Raw genomic sequence first — 14,195 nt, 5'->3', positions numbered from 1 at the left:
TCAGAAGACAAAATACACATACTGGTGCAACAGCAGTGTTGTAAAAATAAAACAATTACAACATTCTTTGTGAAGAAACATATGTTTGAAGAAGACACCGTGTATATGGTGTAGTTGCATTTGTTCATCACAGTGTAAAACTTGGCCTAGATACAAGTCATTGGATTGCCAAAAGATATTGCTTCATTCCTTATTTCCAGGCACTAATATTGCATCTAAAATTTCATGTGGAAAAACCAAGGCAGTGACTATCTCAGTCAAGATGTTGCCACAAGAGATTTTCATAAAGTTTTTTGTTTTTCTGTCTCCTCAGATGCTTAACACTGAGGAAATATAAAAATTTTTCCTTGTGCAGTCCATTACTTTGATGTTAATCATGGTATACATCAGAGACTGCTAGATTTTTATGAGTACTCCAAAGAAACCCACAAAGACATTCCCTATGCAGTAAAGAACTTTAAAGACTCTAATAGCTTTAATCTGAATCAAGGAAGTACACACAGTGCTGACAATGCCCCAGTGAATTATTGCAAAAAAATGTGGATTTTGTCTTGCTGAAAAACTAAACGCTATCCAGTTTGAGTGCCAATTGCAACGGCTATGTCATAAATAATACTGTAAAGCATGATCTTAAAACATTTCATTATGATGTAGAGGAATTAGTTCTCAAAACCTACCATGAACTTATTTTCTTTCACTTACTGAGAGAATTTCCAGAGTTTGTGGAGAAAGTTTAAGGAAATATTGAGACACGTCCATACAAGGTGACTCTCAATACTTCCCACAATTGAAGAATTGTTTACTGCAGGCCTGCCATCAAGTCATATTTTATTTCAGAGGGTGAGAAAAATTGTTCAAGGTTGAATTGGCCGTTTAAGACATGATGCTGAAGAAACTGAACATTCACTTCATGAATGCTATCTACATTTTATGCAGAATATTTTGCCAGTTTTAAACTGCTCTTAGAAAACTGGAAAACAGCTCAGTTACTTCTGTTGTGTTGCACAGAATACTAAGGGACCATAAAAGTAAACTAAAAATCAGGGGAAAAGATACATTCTTAGGAAAGAAAGTTTATGAAATCCTAGAGGAAATACCAGAATCACATCAGCTAAGTTTTGAAAATGATGCACAATCTTTATTGTCTCATTGCATTGATTATTTGTCCCAGAACTATGACTTTTCTGAGAACAGTGTGCTCTGTCTCACAATTTTTTCCCTTAAAAAACAAGATTTTCATCTGCAGTGATAGTATATTTTGAAGACAACCAACAAACTGAATCTCAGACTGGGTGAAGATCAGTTATACAATGATTTGTGGAATGCATATGCTGGACGTGACAAATGTAAAGTAGAAGACCAGATTTTGGTAGATTTCTTCAAGCAGCAGACCACAGTTGACATTTCCTTTTAACAATTGCTTAGGCTTATATCATACATATTTTCAGTTCCTGCCAGTCACTCATTTGCTGAAAGAATCTTGAGTACGATGAAAAACCAGTGGTCAGAAGAAAGAAAATCAGATATCCATGCCCACAGTGAAAAGAGAACTTCAAATAAAAGTGAACTACTCTCAAATTTAAAAGTGACCTTATCTGAAAGTTGTCATGAATTCTTGAACTTTCTGAAAAGGAGGGGGTTGGGGGATGGTGAAGAACTGCTGAAAGCAGTAAAGAACAATGAAAAATATGCATTCAAAAATAAAAAACAGTGATCGTGTTACTGCTGGTCATTTCTCAAAATTTTTTCCTCGGTCTTTTTCATCTGAACTTTGAATTGAACTTATTATATTGCATGTGAATGTTCTTTTGAAAATTCATTTCATGCTTAAATGGCAAATCTATATATCGTGAACAAGAATGAAAAGGAGGAATAGCTTTTTTTTTTTTTTTAAAAATTTTAGTGTTAACACAATTTTAAAAATAAATTTTCACATGTTTAGAAATTACAGGTACAACAAATTGGATATATTACTCATGATATTTGTTGTAAACTATTAGCATATGCTTCATTCTGTATGTTTGAGATGTTGTCCAGCTCAGGGTTTTTTGGAAGGTGGCATCCCTAGGTACAGTCATGGTTCTGTAGGCAACCACAAACTTTTTCCATGAAGGCACTGACCATCTAATCTCATAGGTGATAATTGTATTAAAAGTTATGGTAAACACTTAATTTTTTCCAATATGTCTCATTTTCATTTGATGTCCACTATGCTTCTTAATTCAGACTTCAAGAAAAATATAATGATTCCAATTCCAAAGAAAGCAAGTGCTGACAGGTGTGAAAATTACTACACTATCAGTTTAATAAGTCATGGTTGCAAAATACTAACACAAATTCTTTACAAACAAATGGAAAAACTGGTAGAAGCCAACCTCGGGGAAGATCAGTTTGGATTCCATAGAAATGTCGGAGCACGCGAGGCAATATTGACCCTACGACTTATCTTAGAAGATAGGTTAAGGAAAGGCAAACTTACAATGTTGACTGGAATTCTGAAGGTGGCAGGTGTAAAATACAGGGAGCAAAAGGCTATTTACAACTTGTACAGAAACCAGATTGCAGTTACAAGAGTCAAGGGGCACGAAGGGGAAGCGTTGTTTGAGAAGGGATTGAGATACGGTTGTAGCCTATCCCCAATGTTATTCAGTCTTTATATTGAGCAAGCAGTAAAGCAAACAAAAGAAAAATTTGGAGTAGGAATTGAAATCCATGGAGAAGAAATAAAAACTTCGAAGTTTGCCGATGACATTGTGATTCTATCAGAGACAGCAAAGGACCTGGAAGAGCAGCTGAATGGAGTGGACAGTGTCTTGGAAGGACGATATAAGATAAACATCAACAAAAGCAAAATGATGATAATGGAATGTAGTCAAATTAAATCGGTTGGTGCTGTGGGAATTAGATTAGGAAATGAGACACCTAAAGTAGGAGATGAGCTCTGCTGTTTGGGGGAGCAAAGTAAATGATGATAATCAAAGTAGAGAGGATATAAAATGTAGACTGGCTATGGCAAGGAAAGCGTTTCTGAAGAAGAGAAATTTGTTAACATCAGGTATAGATTTAAGTGACAGGAAGCCTTTTTTGAAAGTATTTGTATGGAAGTGAAACATGGACAATAAACAGTGACAAGAAGAGAATAGAAGCTTTTGAAATGTGGTGCTACAGAAGAATTCTGAAGATCAGATCGGTTGATCATGTAACTAATGAGGAGGTACTGAATGAAATTGGAGAGAAGAGGAATTTGTGGCACAGCTTGACTAGAAGAAGGGATTGGTTGGTAGGATACATTCTGAGGCATGAAGGATCACCAATTTAGTATTTGAGGGAAGCGTGGAGGGTACAAATTGTAGAGGGAGACCAAGAGATGAATACACTAAGCAGATTCAGAAGGATGTAGGTTGCAGTCGTTATTTGGAGATGATGAGGCTTGTACAGGATAGAGTAGCCTCTGGACTGAAGACCACAACCACAACAACATACTTCCTAATAATCTTGAATACCGATTGATTTTTCATTCCAATTATCCTTTAGTTTGGATGATTGTTGTCCTATATCTTACTTTGAGCAAAATATAACAGCTGCAGAATGCTGAATTCATAGGCAGGATAACTAAACTCAGTTTGTGGCTTGCCATCTTGACTTTTGTTTCCTGTTTCCTGCAGGTAATTGTCTGGACATCCTATAGCACATTACCATAGTACATTTAGGCCTGTGTAAATATGGTGTTCTATTATTATACCACCATTAATGTTTGTCTTTTGCAATTTATATTGTATGTAGTCATGTATTTGTTTATTCCATTTGTTACATTTTTAATTATTTATTCACTTCATTTTTGCTTTATCGTAAAATGTTGAAGTTTGTTTACGTGTATTTTTGTTTTCATTTTAATCAATTTTTATACCCATAATTTCTATGGTACAGTCTGTCTGCAGCCTTATCTGGTAGCTCTCAGTCTGTTGTATTTCTTTGGAAGTATTGAATAAAGTGATACAGCCTATCAGCAGCTTTGACCCCTGATGCTGTCAAACAGTATGGGCATCCATAAGCCAACTGCCCTGTCCTTTTGCACCTGCCCCTCATCTGCCCTATAATGAGTGGTTAACCATCAATTCTCTGCAATGTAATAAGTTTTTTGTATCACCTATAAAATTATGACTTGACATGCCTCAAAACTGACCAACTCCTTCTTTATTTAAATGGCAATTTTTAGAGTCTTTCTTCTTTCTGGAAAAGTTTCCGCAGACTCCCCATGTGGGAACTGTATCATACTGTTGTTTATATTTTAGATTCTGAAGTACCTGAATGGCATGGGAAGATGGAGGTTTTCAGCATGAATGTGCTTTTTATTAACACCTTCAAAAACTTGAAAATATCAGACCACAGTGGGAAAATAAGGATTTTCAGTGAGAACATAAATATAGCTACAGAACCCACTTAACTCACAACCAGACTGGCATCTTTCAGACCCACTTAACTCACAACCAGACTGGCACCTTTCAGCCCAACCTAGATCTTGAGCTATGCTACTGATCAGTCTGTCAGCATAACCTTCATTTATTTTGCAACTTTCAGAGACTAAATTTTGAATTTTCAGAACTTAAGATTTAGCATGCAGCTTCCTATAGTTCTTTTCTCCCAAATATAATTCCTATTCTTCACTAGTAATGTATTATTATGTGTTTTTACTTTGTATTTCATTTCTATTTCCTAGGGAAAATCACACAATGAAGCCATGGGGCAGCTACTACGCATCTATGGACCTACCGTCAGAGCCAATTGGATTTGGTTAACAGTAGTGCAGTATCTGAATCTAAGATTAGTACCACCAATGGTAATTCATAAAAACTTATCTCTTTATACAACTAAGTGACAAAATCAATTACAGATAAATACAGTAATGTGATCACATATTGGAATAATACTTCTCCCAAATAACTATAGTTCCCCTCAGATTGAAGCTCTTTCAAATGTTAAAAATTCCCACATATCATTACCTGAAACTGAACAACATTTCTACAGTTTGAATGAAGTAATTTTGTTATTGGTTAATGTTTGTGATGGGAGTGGTGTTGCCAGCTAGAACACAGCATGCAGCATGCTCATGCAGTCGATCTAAATCACTCTGTGTTTGGTTCTCCCATCCATCCTGTCTAACCAGGTCTGTATAGATCTCCACATGTACCTGTAAAACAGGCAACACAGTGAACACAAGGTTCCTCATAAGGAATTGTGGATGGCTGACATACAGCCTCTACCACTCGACACACTTAAATATCAATCACAAAGTTTTTTATTTGAAGTATTGTGCTATTGTAGGTCTATAAGTAGGTCATCTGCAGAGCTATTTGACTAAATAGGTAGCTACCTACATTGACATACAGGGTATCAAAGTGGCATAAAAATGAGACTTGTGCTATGGTATGTGTCCTGAGATGTTTACAATGTTTTAAGTGCATGTGAATACTGAATATCATGTCTTAAAATTTATGCTACAGTGAAAGATTCATTGTGTTAAGATTATTTGTGGTCTGTTCTTGTTCCATGCCAGAGTACACGAAGAGATGTATGGCATGAAAAAACTGTTATAAATGATTCTGTTTAGTCTTTGGTGATGATTTAATGCTGTACTGGCCATTGTTGTGTGTCCCATATTCTTCACTCAGTGATGTTCAGACATTTTACCTGTGCCAGTGGTCAGAATTTTCAGTGAATTGCCACTCTCCAAAACTGTGAAGGTGGAAGATCATTTAATTACAAAATTGATGACCAGTCACAATGATCAAGTACCCTGAAATGTCCACCCAGTTTAAAATGAAATGGCCACATACATATAGCCATGTGAAAAATGGATGCTAGTCTTGAGGCTTAATGGAAGAATTCTGAAGAAATTTAATTTATTCATAAACAAGGTCACTTAGAACACCTTGTTCAATGAATTCTTAAGTATTACCAAGTTTCACTAATAGAAGTTGTAGATATGATTCAAAGAGTGCCTGCCATTTCATCATGGGTTGTTTAGTCCACACATAGTGTCACTGAAATCTCACAAACTACAATGAACACAAATCAATTTTTGACGTATAATGTAATTGGATAGATAAAAGAATCTACTCGCCAAGTGGTGGCAGAACACGAGCATAAAAGGAGGTTATAATTTGCATAATTATAACCTTGTTTTATGTGCCTGTTTTGGCACCACTGGTGAGTAGATTTTTATCTACCCAAGTTCACAAACTCCAGTGGAAGACTACATGGGAAATCCCTGTGCATCATACAGACGTTAAAAATTCTGAAAGCCCACATTCCAACACAAATTAAGAAGTATTACTTTAGCTAACTTTTATTTTACTTAAAAATCATGACTGTAAAATGAAATCTTTTACTCCCATACACCATCTGCAAATGGGATAGGAGGAATGGATGTGGGGGGGGGGGGGGGGAGGAAATGATGATTCCAGTACATTATTACCCTTCACTTGCAGAGGAAATATCAGGAGAATGGAATAGACATTATAATCATATATGTACACACACCAAAAAAGGTTTTGCATCACCCCAGTTCCCACAACTGCTGAAGATAGACGTTGACTGTAGATATTGTATCACAGACACAGTCCCTTTGACTGTTCAGAGATGTCACTAAACCCACCCAGAGATATAAACAACCATACGTGAGCAGCGCCTATTAGATGGAGGGGGTCCAACAGCCAATCAGTTCCAGTCATTTCACTAGGAATTAGGTACACGGCTCATGTTGTCTGTAGTTCAACCATGCCTAGATGGTCAATACCACAGTTTGATTATGACTGCATTGTTACTTTGTGCCAGGAAGGGCTCTCAACAAGCAAAGTGTCCAGGCGTCTAGGAGTGAACCAAAGTGATGTTGTTCGGATGTGGAGGAGATACAGAGAGACAGGAACCGTCAATGACATGCCTCACTCAGGCCGTCCAAGGGCTGCTACTGCAGTGGATGGCCGCTACCTAGGATTATGGTTTGGAGGAACCCTGACAGCAACGCCACCATCTTGAATAATGCTTTTTGTGCAGCCATAGGACGTCGTGCTATGACTCAAATTATGCGCAATAGGCTGCATGATGTGCAACTTCACTCCCGATGTCCATGGCGAGGTCCATCTTTGCAACCACGACACCATGCAGCGCAGTACAGATGGACCCAACAATATGCCGAATGGACCACTCAGGATTGGCATCACGTTCTTTTCACCAGTGAGTGTTGCTATGCCTTCAACCAGACAATCGTCAGAGACGTGTTTGGAGGCAACCTGGTCAGGCTGAACGCCTTAGACACACTGTCCAGTGAGTGCAACAAGGTGGAGGTTCACTGCTGTTTGGGGGTGGCATTATGTTGGGCCAACCTACACTGCTGGTGGTCATGGAAGGCACCATCATGGCTGTACAATACACGACTGCCATCCTCCAACTGATAGTGCAACCGTATCGGCAGCATATTGGCAAAGCATTTGTCTTTATGGATGACAATTTGCGCCCCCATTGCTCACATCTTGTGAATGACTTCCTTCAGGGTAACGACATCACTCGACTAGAGTGGCCAGCATGTTCCCCAGACATGAACCCTATTGAACATGCCTGGGGTAGATTGAAAAGGGCTGTTTATGGACGACGTGACCCACTAACCACTCTGAGGCATCTGCATCAAATCGCCATTGAGGAGTGGGAGAATCTGGACCAACAGTGCCTTGATGAACTTGTGGATAGTATGCCAAGATGAATACAGGCATGCATCTGTGCAACAGGATGTGCTACTGGGTATTAGAAGCACTGGTGTAATAGCAGTCTGGACCACCACCTCTGAAGGTCTCACTGTATGGTGCCACAAAATGCAATGTGTGGTTTTCATGAGCAATAAAAAGGGCAGAAATGATGTTTATGTTGATCTTTATTCCAATTTTCTGTACAGGTTCCAGAACTGTCAGAACTGAGGTGATGCAAAACTTGTTTTTGATGTGTGTATAATGGCTCAGGTGTCGAAAAATATATTCTGGCAATACTGATTTGAATGTCTGTGAATGTGTGATGGTTGGTTGATATAAGTGAGAGTTGTGGTTTCCCTTGTTAGTAGTTGGTTACCCATGGAGATAATTAGTAATAGGTGATGATGGAACTGGATAGGTTAATACTGAATTACACTAACATTTGTAAGTTCAGCGTGATATAATTCATGAGTAGAGGTGATTGATGCGACAGCATGCATATGTTCCAAAACGCCACGAATAAAAACTAGATTTTCCAGTGCTCATAGTTCAGGTGATAAAAAGGTAGGGTCAAATTTTTTGGATAGCCCTTGGGCTTGGGAGTATTTATATACCCAACGGAAGGGTTGTTTTAATATCATTATCGTACAGTGCAGGGTCAAAATATGAATATTACACACTTTTCTTTTTATGTGGTTTATAGTGGGCATGGTGGGACTTATGGAAGCACCATTAGTTCATGGGCAGTTCCTCAGAAAACCCACAAAAAGGGTCTTTTTTACCATGCTTTCACTGTCACCAAAACCCAGCTGAGGATTCCAAGATGGCTATATACAGCAAATGGCTGAAATTTTCATGATATATTCCTAAGGTCCGATCCTGAATGACTTGAAAATTTTCTTGATATCTTTATCTGTTTCCAAGCTATAGGGGTTTAAAGTACTCTACTTCTACCCATAAAATCTGGTACAAGGCAAAATCTTGATAATAAACAACCAAAGCAAATTGCTCAAATTTTAACTGTGTGTTATCTAGGCATTTATCTGGAAGAGACATGTCCCTGTTTTCAAAAATCTTTATTCATTAGTGAGAAATACCCCAAAAACTTGTTTTTTGGGTACCAAAACCCAGCCACATATTCCGAGGCTGCTATGCACAGTAAATGGCTGTATTTTTACTATGTATTCCTAAGATCTTGAGCTCAAACAACCGCGAAAATTTTCTTCGTAGTTGTCTACTTTCGAGATATGGAGGCTGAAAGTTACACCACTTGTATACGTAAAATCTGATGTGAGCCGAGAACATAGTTTATAAAGTGACATAGCACAGAGAAATATGCTGTAAAGTGTCTCCATTATCATCAGGGAACCCCATTTTGTAATACAGAAGCACATGCAAATTTTTTTTTTTTGCACATGAAATGTGGTTTGAGCTACAAAATTAGTTTTGTGTTTTTTTTCATTTGCATATAAGTACACAATCTAAATTTTACTGGCGAATACATTTCTTTTCATAGGAGTTAAATGCTCTACTGCAGCAGGGAAAAGAAGAGAACCAGTGAAAAAATGTTCCTGTTGGAGCACAAAAATTTGAATATGTTCCTGTTTGTTTAAAAGATTCCGACTGAAAAGTGGGGTACCAGTTGCCTCATTCTGCCTTCCCAAAAATTGGTCATGTGAAGATATTCATGCTTTTTTTATGCTGAGAGAGAAGAAGACAGTGGCTGTGGCAAAGAGATGGAAAAGTTATAAATACTGGAAGATAGTAGACAATGTAGAGCGAAAGAGACAAAGGCAGTGTGAGAAGAAGAGGAGACAGACTTAGTGACAGAGCTGTGTTAGACAAAGAGTGAAGGAGACAGTGCCAAGGGGGAGGAATGAAGAGAAAGTGAATTTGGTGAGAGCCATTGATAATGAGAGACAGAGTATGTGACAACAACAATGAGGAAGAGAGAGACAGAGACAGTGGGAAGAGACAGCAAGGAGGGAAGGTGTGAGATATTAGCAGTAAGAGATAGCAAGATGGAGACAGTGACAGCGAGAAGAGACTGTAATAGTGGGTCAGGACCAAGGGGACTGTGGCTTTGGCACAGAAGACAGTGACTGACAGACACAAAGAGATAATGATAGTGAGTTAGGAATATAGAATAAGGCAGCTGCACACCACTTTTAAATCAGTCAAAAAGAAGAAGTTATTAATCTGTGGTGATTTCATTGTTAACTTTCTAAGCAATTCTGATAAGAAAAGTGAACTAGAGGTGGTGTTAACAACGTATAACTTGGAATCAGTGATCAATTTCCCTACACGAATAGCTCAGGAAAGTAGTACTCTAATAGATAATGTATTTGTTCAGCAAGAGGATGTAGAACAAACACATGCTTTCCCTGTGGTAAATGTATGATCTGACCATGATGCACAACTGCTTAACTTACAAAACCTAACGGGGCATACACTTCAGAAACCATTAAATAAAAGTGTGAGGGCACTCAACTCGGTACCTATAGATCACTTCAGGGAAAGTTTAGGAAATGTAAACTGGGAAGATGTGTATAATGAGCATTTACAAAAGATTTTGAGAAAGTAATGTACTCAAGAGTATTTAGCCATTTCAACAGTAATGGGATACTTAAAATCACAGTTCGGATTTCATAAATGCTGTTACACTGAGACAGCAATATACAAAAAGCATTTGATTCTGTGAACCATGACATTATGTTAGAGAAATTGCAATTCTATGGTATAAATGGAACAGCATATGAGTGGTTTAAGTCATATCCACAGAACAGGAAGCAAAAAGTCTCTTTATATGCTTCAAGTGATTCAGAGGAGTTTCCCACTTCATCTTACTGGGGTGACATTATATTAGGTTCCCCAAGGTTTGATCATGGGTCCCCTCCTGTTCTTGATATATGTGAATGACCTCCCTTCTTATGTGAAACAAGATGCTGAACTGACACTGTTTGCTGATGATACAAGCATAATTATTAATCCAGTAAAAGAAAGTCCGATAGAAAATTATACAAATAAGGTCTTTGGAAAAGTCATTAATTGGTTCTGGGTAGTGCATACTAAGTTTTTGGGTGTACATATAGATGAGAATCTTAATTGGAAAAGTCATATTTTGGATCTCCTAAAGCGACTAGGTTCAGCAACTTTTGCAATCAGAATAATTGCAAATTTTGAGGATGTAGAAATTAGTAAGCTAACATACTTTGCATACTTCCACTCTCTGATTTCATATGGAATAATATTCTGGGGCAACTCAACACCTAGGCAAAAGGTATTCACTGCTCAAAAGAAAGTAGGTAGAGTAATGTGTGGGTTTCATAGTCGCACATCTTGTAGGCATCTGTTTAAAAGGTTAGGAATTCTTACAACTGCTTCACAGTACATTTACTCAGTAATGAAATTTTTTCTCAACAACATGGACCAGTTTAAAATCAACAGTGACATTCATGTAACTCTTCAGGCTTTCCCGGCGATCTAATGACATCTTGGGTTGTCGGGTGTTCTGCCGGATATCAGCGTCGTATTGCACGATATTTCAGTCACGTAGCTCGTAACCTTCATCAGGTGCGACCTGAGACTGCTCCTCGAGTGGACCTGGTCCAGTATTTATGCCTATGGCCTTCCCCCTCCACCAACGGCTGCAGGCGCTTCCTCTGTGGTCCGCGCCCATTCCCTGCGACCTGCTGGAGCGTTGCTGCTCCGTTTTCCGTCCGCTGCGGTTCTAGGTGTTCCCTCTGCGGTCCGCACCCACCAACCCCGCTCCTGGGGGTTTCATCTACGGTCTGGGGTACCAAGCGTTCCCCCTGTGGTCCGCGCCCGCTCATCACGACCTGTTGGAGCGTTGCCGCTCCATTTTTCGTCCACTGCGGCTCTGGATGTTCCCTCTGCGGTCCGCGCCCACCAGTCCCACTTCTGGGTGTTCCATCTTCGGTCTGGTGCTCCTGGCAGTCCGTCAGGGGCTCGTTTTCCATCTCCATGCCTCTGGTTCTTCTGTTTGTGCAGTGTTGCAGCTGGCCCCGTTGCTCCTTTAACAATTCCAGATCCGGCAGTGACATTCATGATTACAATACCAGAAAAAAGAAAGACCTACACTATCCTTTACTTAACCTATCTTTGTCACAGAAAGGGGTAAAATATGCTGCTATAAAACTTTTTGATAAATTATCAGATGAAATAAAATGTCTGACAAACAGCAGTAATAGTTTCAAAAACAAATTGAAATCCTACCTCCTTGACAACTCCTATACCATAGATGAATTCTTGAATATGAGTAAATAAATCTGGAGATATAATATATGCATTTTGTGCCATTTAAGGGAATGGGATAGATAATAGAAATATTTAGGTATAAGGAGAAAAAAAACTTGTTTCCTGTGTGCATTTCTTGTGAATTTGACACGTTCCACATCATAATGGTTTTTCCATGCTATTGATCAATGGAACACATAACTAACTAACTAAACAGAAGCATATATGTCTTTTTCTGCTCCAGTAGTAGCATTTTTGTGCTCGTTTACAACATGTCTGCGAACTTATCATTTTTTATACAAGAATTCATATGAATAGCTGAGTAATTGGAATAACATGTTGCTGGACAATGTTTTGCAGATATGGCAGTGGAAAGTATAAATGGTTTCTAGTGACACTGTGTGGATTCTTTAGATTGATAGTAGTACTTAGAGATGGATGCAGGGGTAAATGGCTTAAACATAATTTTTTCATTGTTGTTGCCACCATAGCACTTGCAATCTCGGCACCAGAGCACTGATACTCAAATTCAGGAACCATGGCTCAGCAACCATTTAAACAAGATTTGATTGTAGACTTGTAGCCATACATGATGAGTTATGATAGTCTAAGGTTATTGTGTACGGTTATGCCCACTTTGAGCCTGTTAACATGCCAATTTTCTTTTACATTTTCATCGGCTTTGAGAGCAGATTATGTACCAAATTAATTTGCCTTAACATGACATGTGTAACCTATTCATGAACCATTTATTGTGACAGTCACAGTCACTGTCCTTCATCTGCTTCCAAATGTGCTGGTGGACAGTAGTTTCATTTATTTATATACTTATTCTTTTAAACAATATAAATGAATAAAAAAGTGGCAAAGCATTTTCATCCTCATGCAAAATCAGCACAGCTAACTCTATCTAGCAGTAGATAATAGCTTTACCCGATTTAAATACACCCATTTGGAACCATTAAAGGAAGGACTTGGTATCATAAAACATGTAACCTCCACAATTCTGTCATAAGTCTGAATCCCCTGGCATTTCCACTTTTTTTCCAAATTACTTCTGCTAGGAAGTTGCATTTTGCCCTCAAAAATACACAGTTTTGCAATAACAACCACCCTCTATAAATAATTACTGTTTAAAAAGATGATAAACTAAACAGCAGTATATATCTGGTATTTAATGTTGTGCTTAGTACCTTTCACTGATAGAAATTATCAATTGAAGCTGATTGAGATTCTTTTCTTTGCAGTTGAGAGTGCTTTTCGCAAATTTGATAGGATTTTTCTGGATCATATATCTGGCAAAGAGGAGGCAAGCAAGAGAAAGGAAAGGAAATAAGCAATGAGAGGACCGTCTTCAGTGCAGCAAACTATTGCACGGAGAAAGTGAAAGTAACGATAATGAAGTACTGTTGTAACATTAAAACCTGTTACATTCGTGTTTAGTGAATTGTGAATTTCCTCACATTCCTTGTACAGGGAGTCCTGAAATTGTTATTTTGTTATGTTTTCACAGTATTTTTTTTAAGACAAATATGTTATATCTTATTTTTATAACTGCTTAACTTGGAGGGTAAAAATAAAATTTTGTTTGCTGTATCTAATTTTGTCAAATTATACAATTATTACTCTTTTTCTGTTGGGCATAATAGACCTGCAGTATTCAACAAATAATTATACACCGTAGAATTACTACTTTGGAACAAAAAATAAAGTAAGCTTAATAAGTTCACAGCAAAATTTTGTTGTGTTAAATGGGATTCACAGTAAGGAAGTATTCCAAGCATCTACTTCTACTGCAAACATACGATGAATTAGTATCCATTTATTTCTCATGAGTGTACATTACTTTCAACTTAAGTTGTAAGTGTAGCAAGTGATTTATTTATTTATTTATTCACTTTACTATGGGAAGATGGTAAATACAACAGAATAAATGCACTGATGAAGAGGGCAAAAAGTTCATAAATTTCCTCAGCAGTCACTGGGTTTGTAACTTGAGAGGGACCATTTTTAGATCCAGTCCAGCTGTGCTGTTTGCCTGAATGAATTAGGACGAATGCCAAAACGGTGCCTTTAGTAAGATGCTACTGAAGTTATTCCCCGACATATCTAGAAACTAAAGACAGTGATTTGTGGTGACTTGAATAGGTAATGTAAGTGAAATACTAGGGAAGAAAGATAAAGAAAATACTTTTAAAA

At 37.9% G+C, this 14,195-nt stretch overlaps 1 protein-coding gene across 4 annotated transcripts in view; it reads left to right on the top strand.

Annotated features, from left to right (window-relative positions):
• Nucleotides 1-13,592, top strand: part of LOC126261921 (peroxisomal membrane protein 2) — a 55,023-nt gene extending 41,431 nt beyond the window's left edge. For all 4 annotated transcript variants that reach the window (XM_049958579.1, XM_049958580.1, XM_049958578.1 and 1 more), the window contains exons 5-6: nucleotides 4,718-4,837; nucleotides 13,244-13,592. In XM_049958579.1, the coding sequence (XP_049814536.1) occupies nucleotides 4,718-4,837; nucleotides 13,244-13,339 (216 nt within the window). In that variant the 3' untranslated portion in view covers nucleotides 13,340-13,592. The remainder of the gene's footprint in view (nucleotides 1-4,717; nucleotides 4,838-13,243) is intronic.
• Nucleotides 13,593-14,195: the final 603 nt, after the last annotated feature.

The sequence above is a fragment of the Schistocerca nitens genome, chromosome 1 (assembly GCF_023898315.1).
Source record: "Schistocerca nitens isolate TAMUIC-IGC-003100 chromosome 1, iqSchNite1.1, whole genome shotgun sequence".
Taxonomy (NCBI): Eukaryota; Metazoa; Arthropoda; class Insecta; order Orthoptera; family Acrididae; genus Schistocerca; species Schistocerca nitens.
This window is presented reverse-complemented; position numbering and strand designations above follow the sequence as displayed.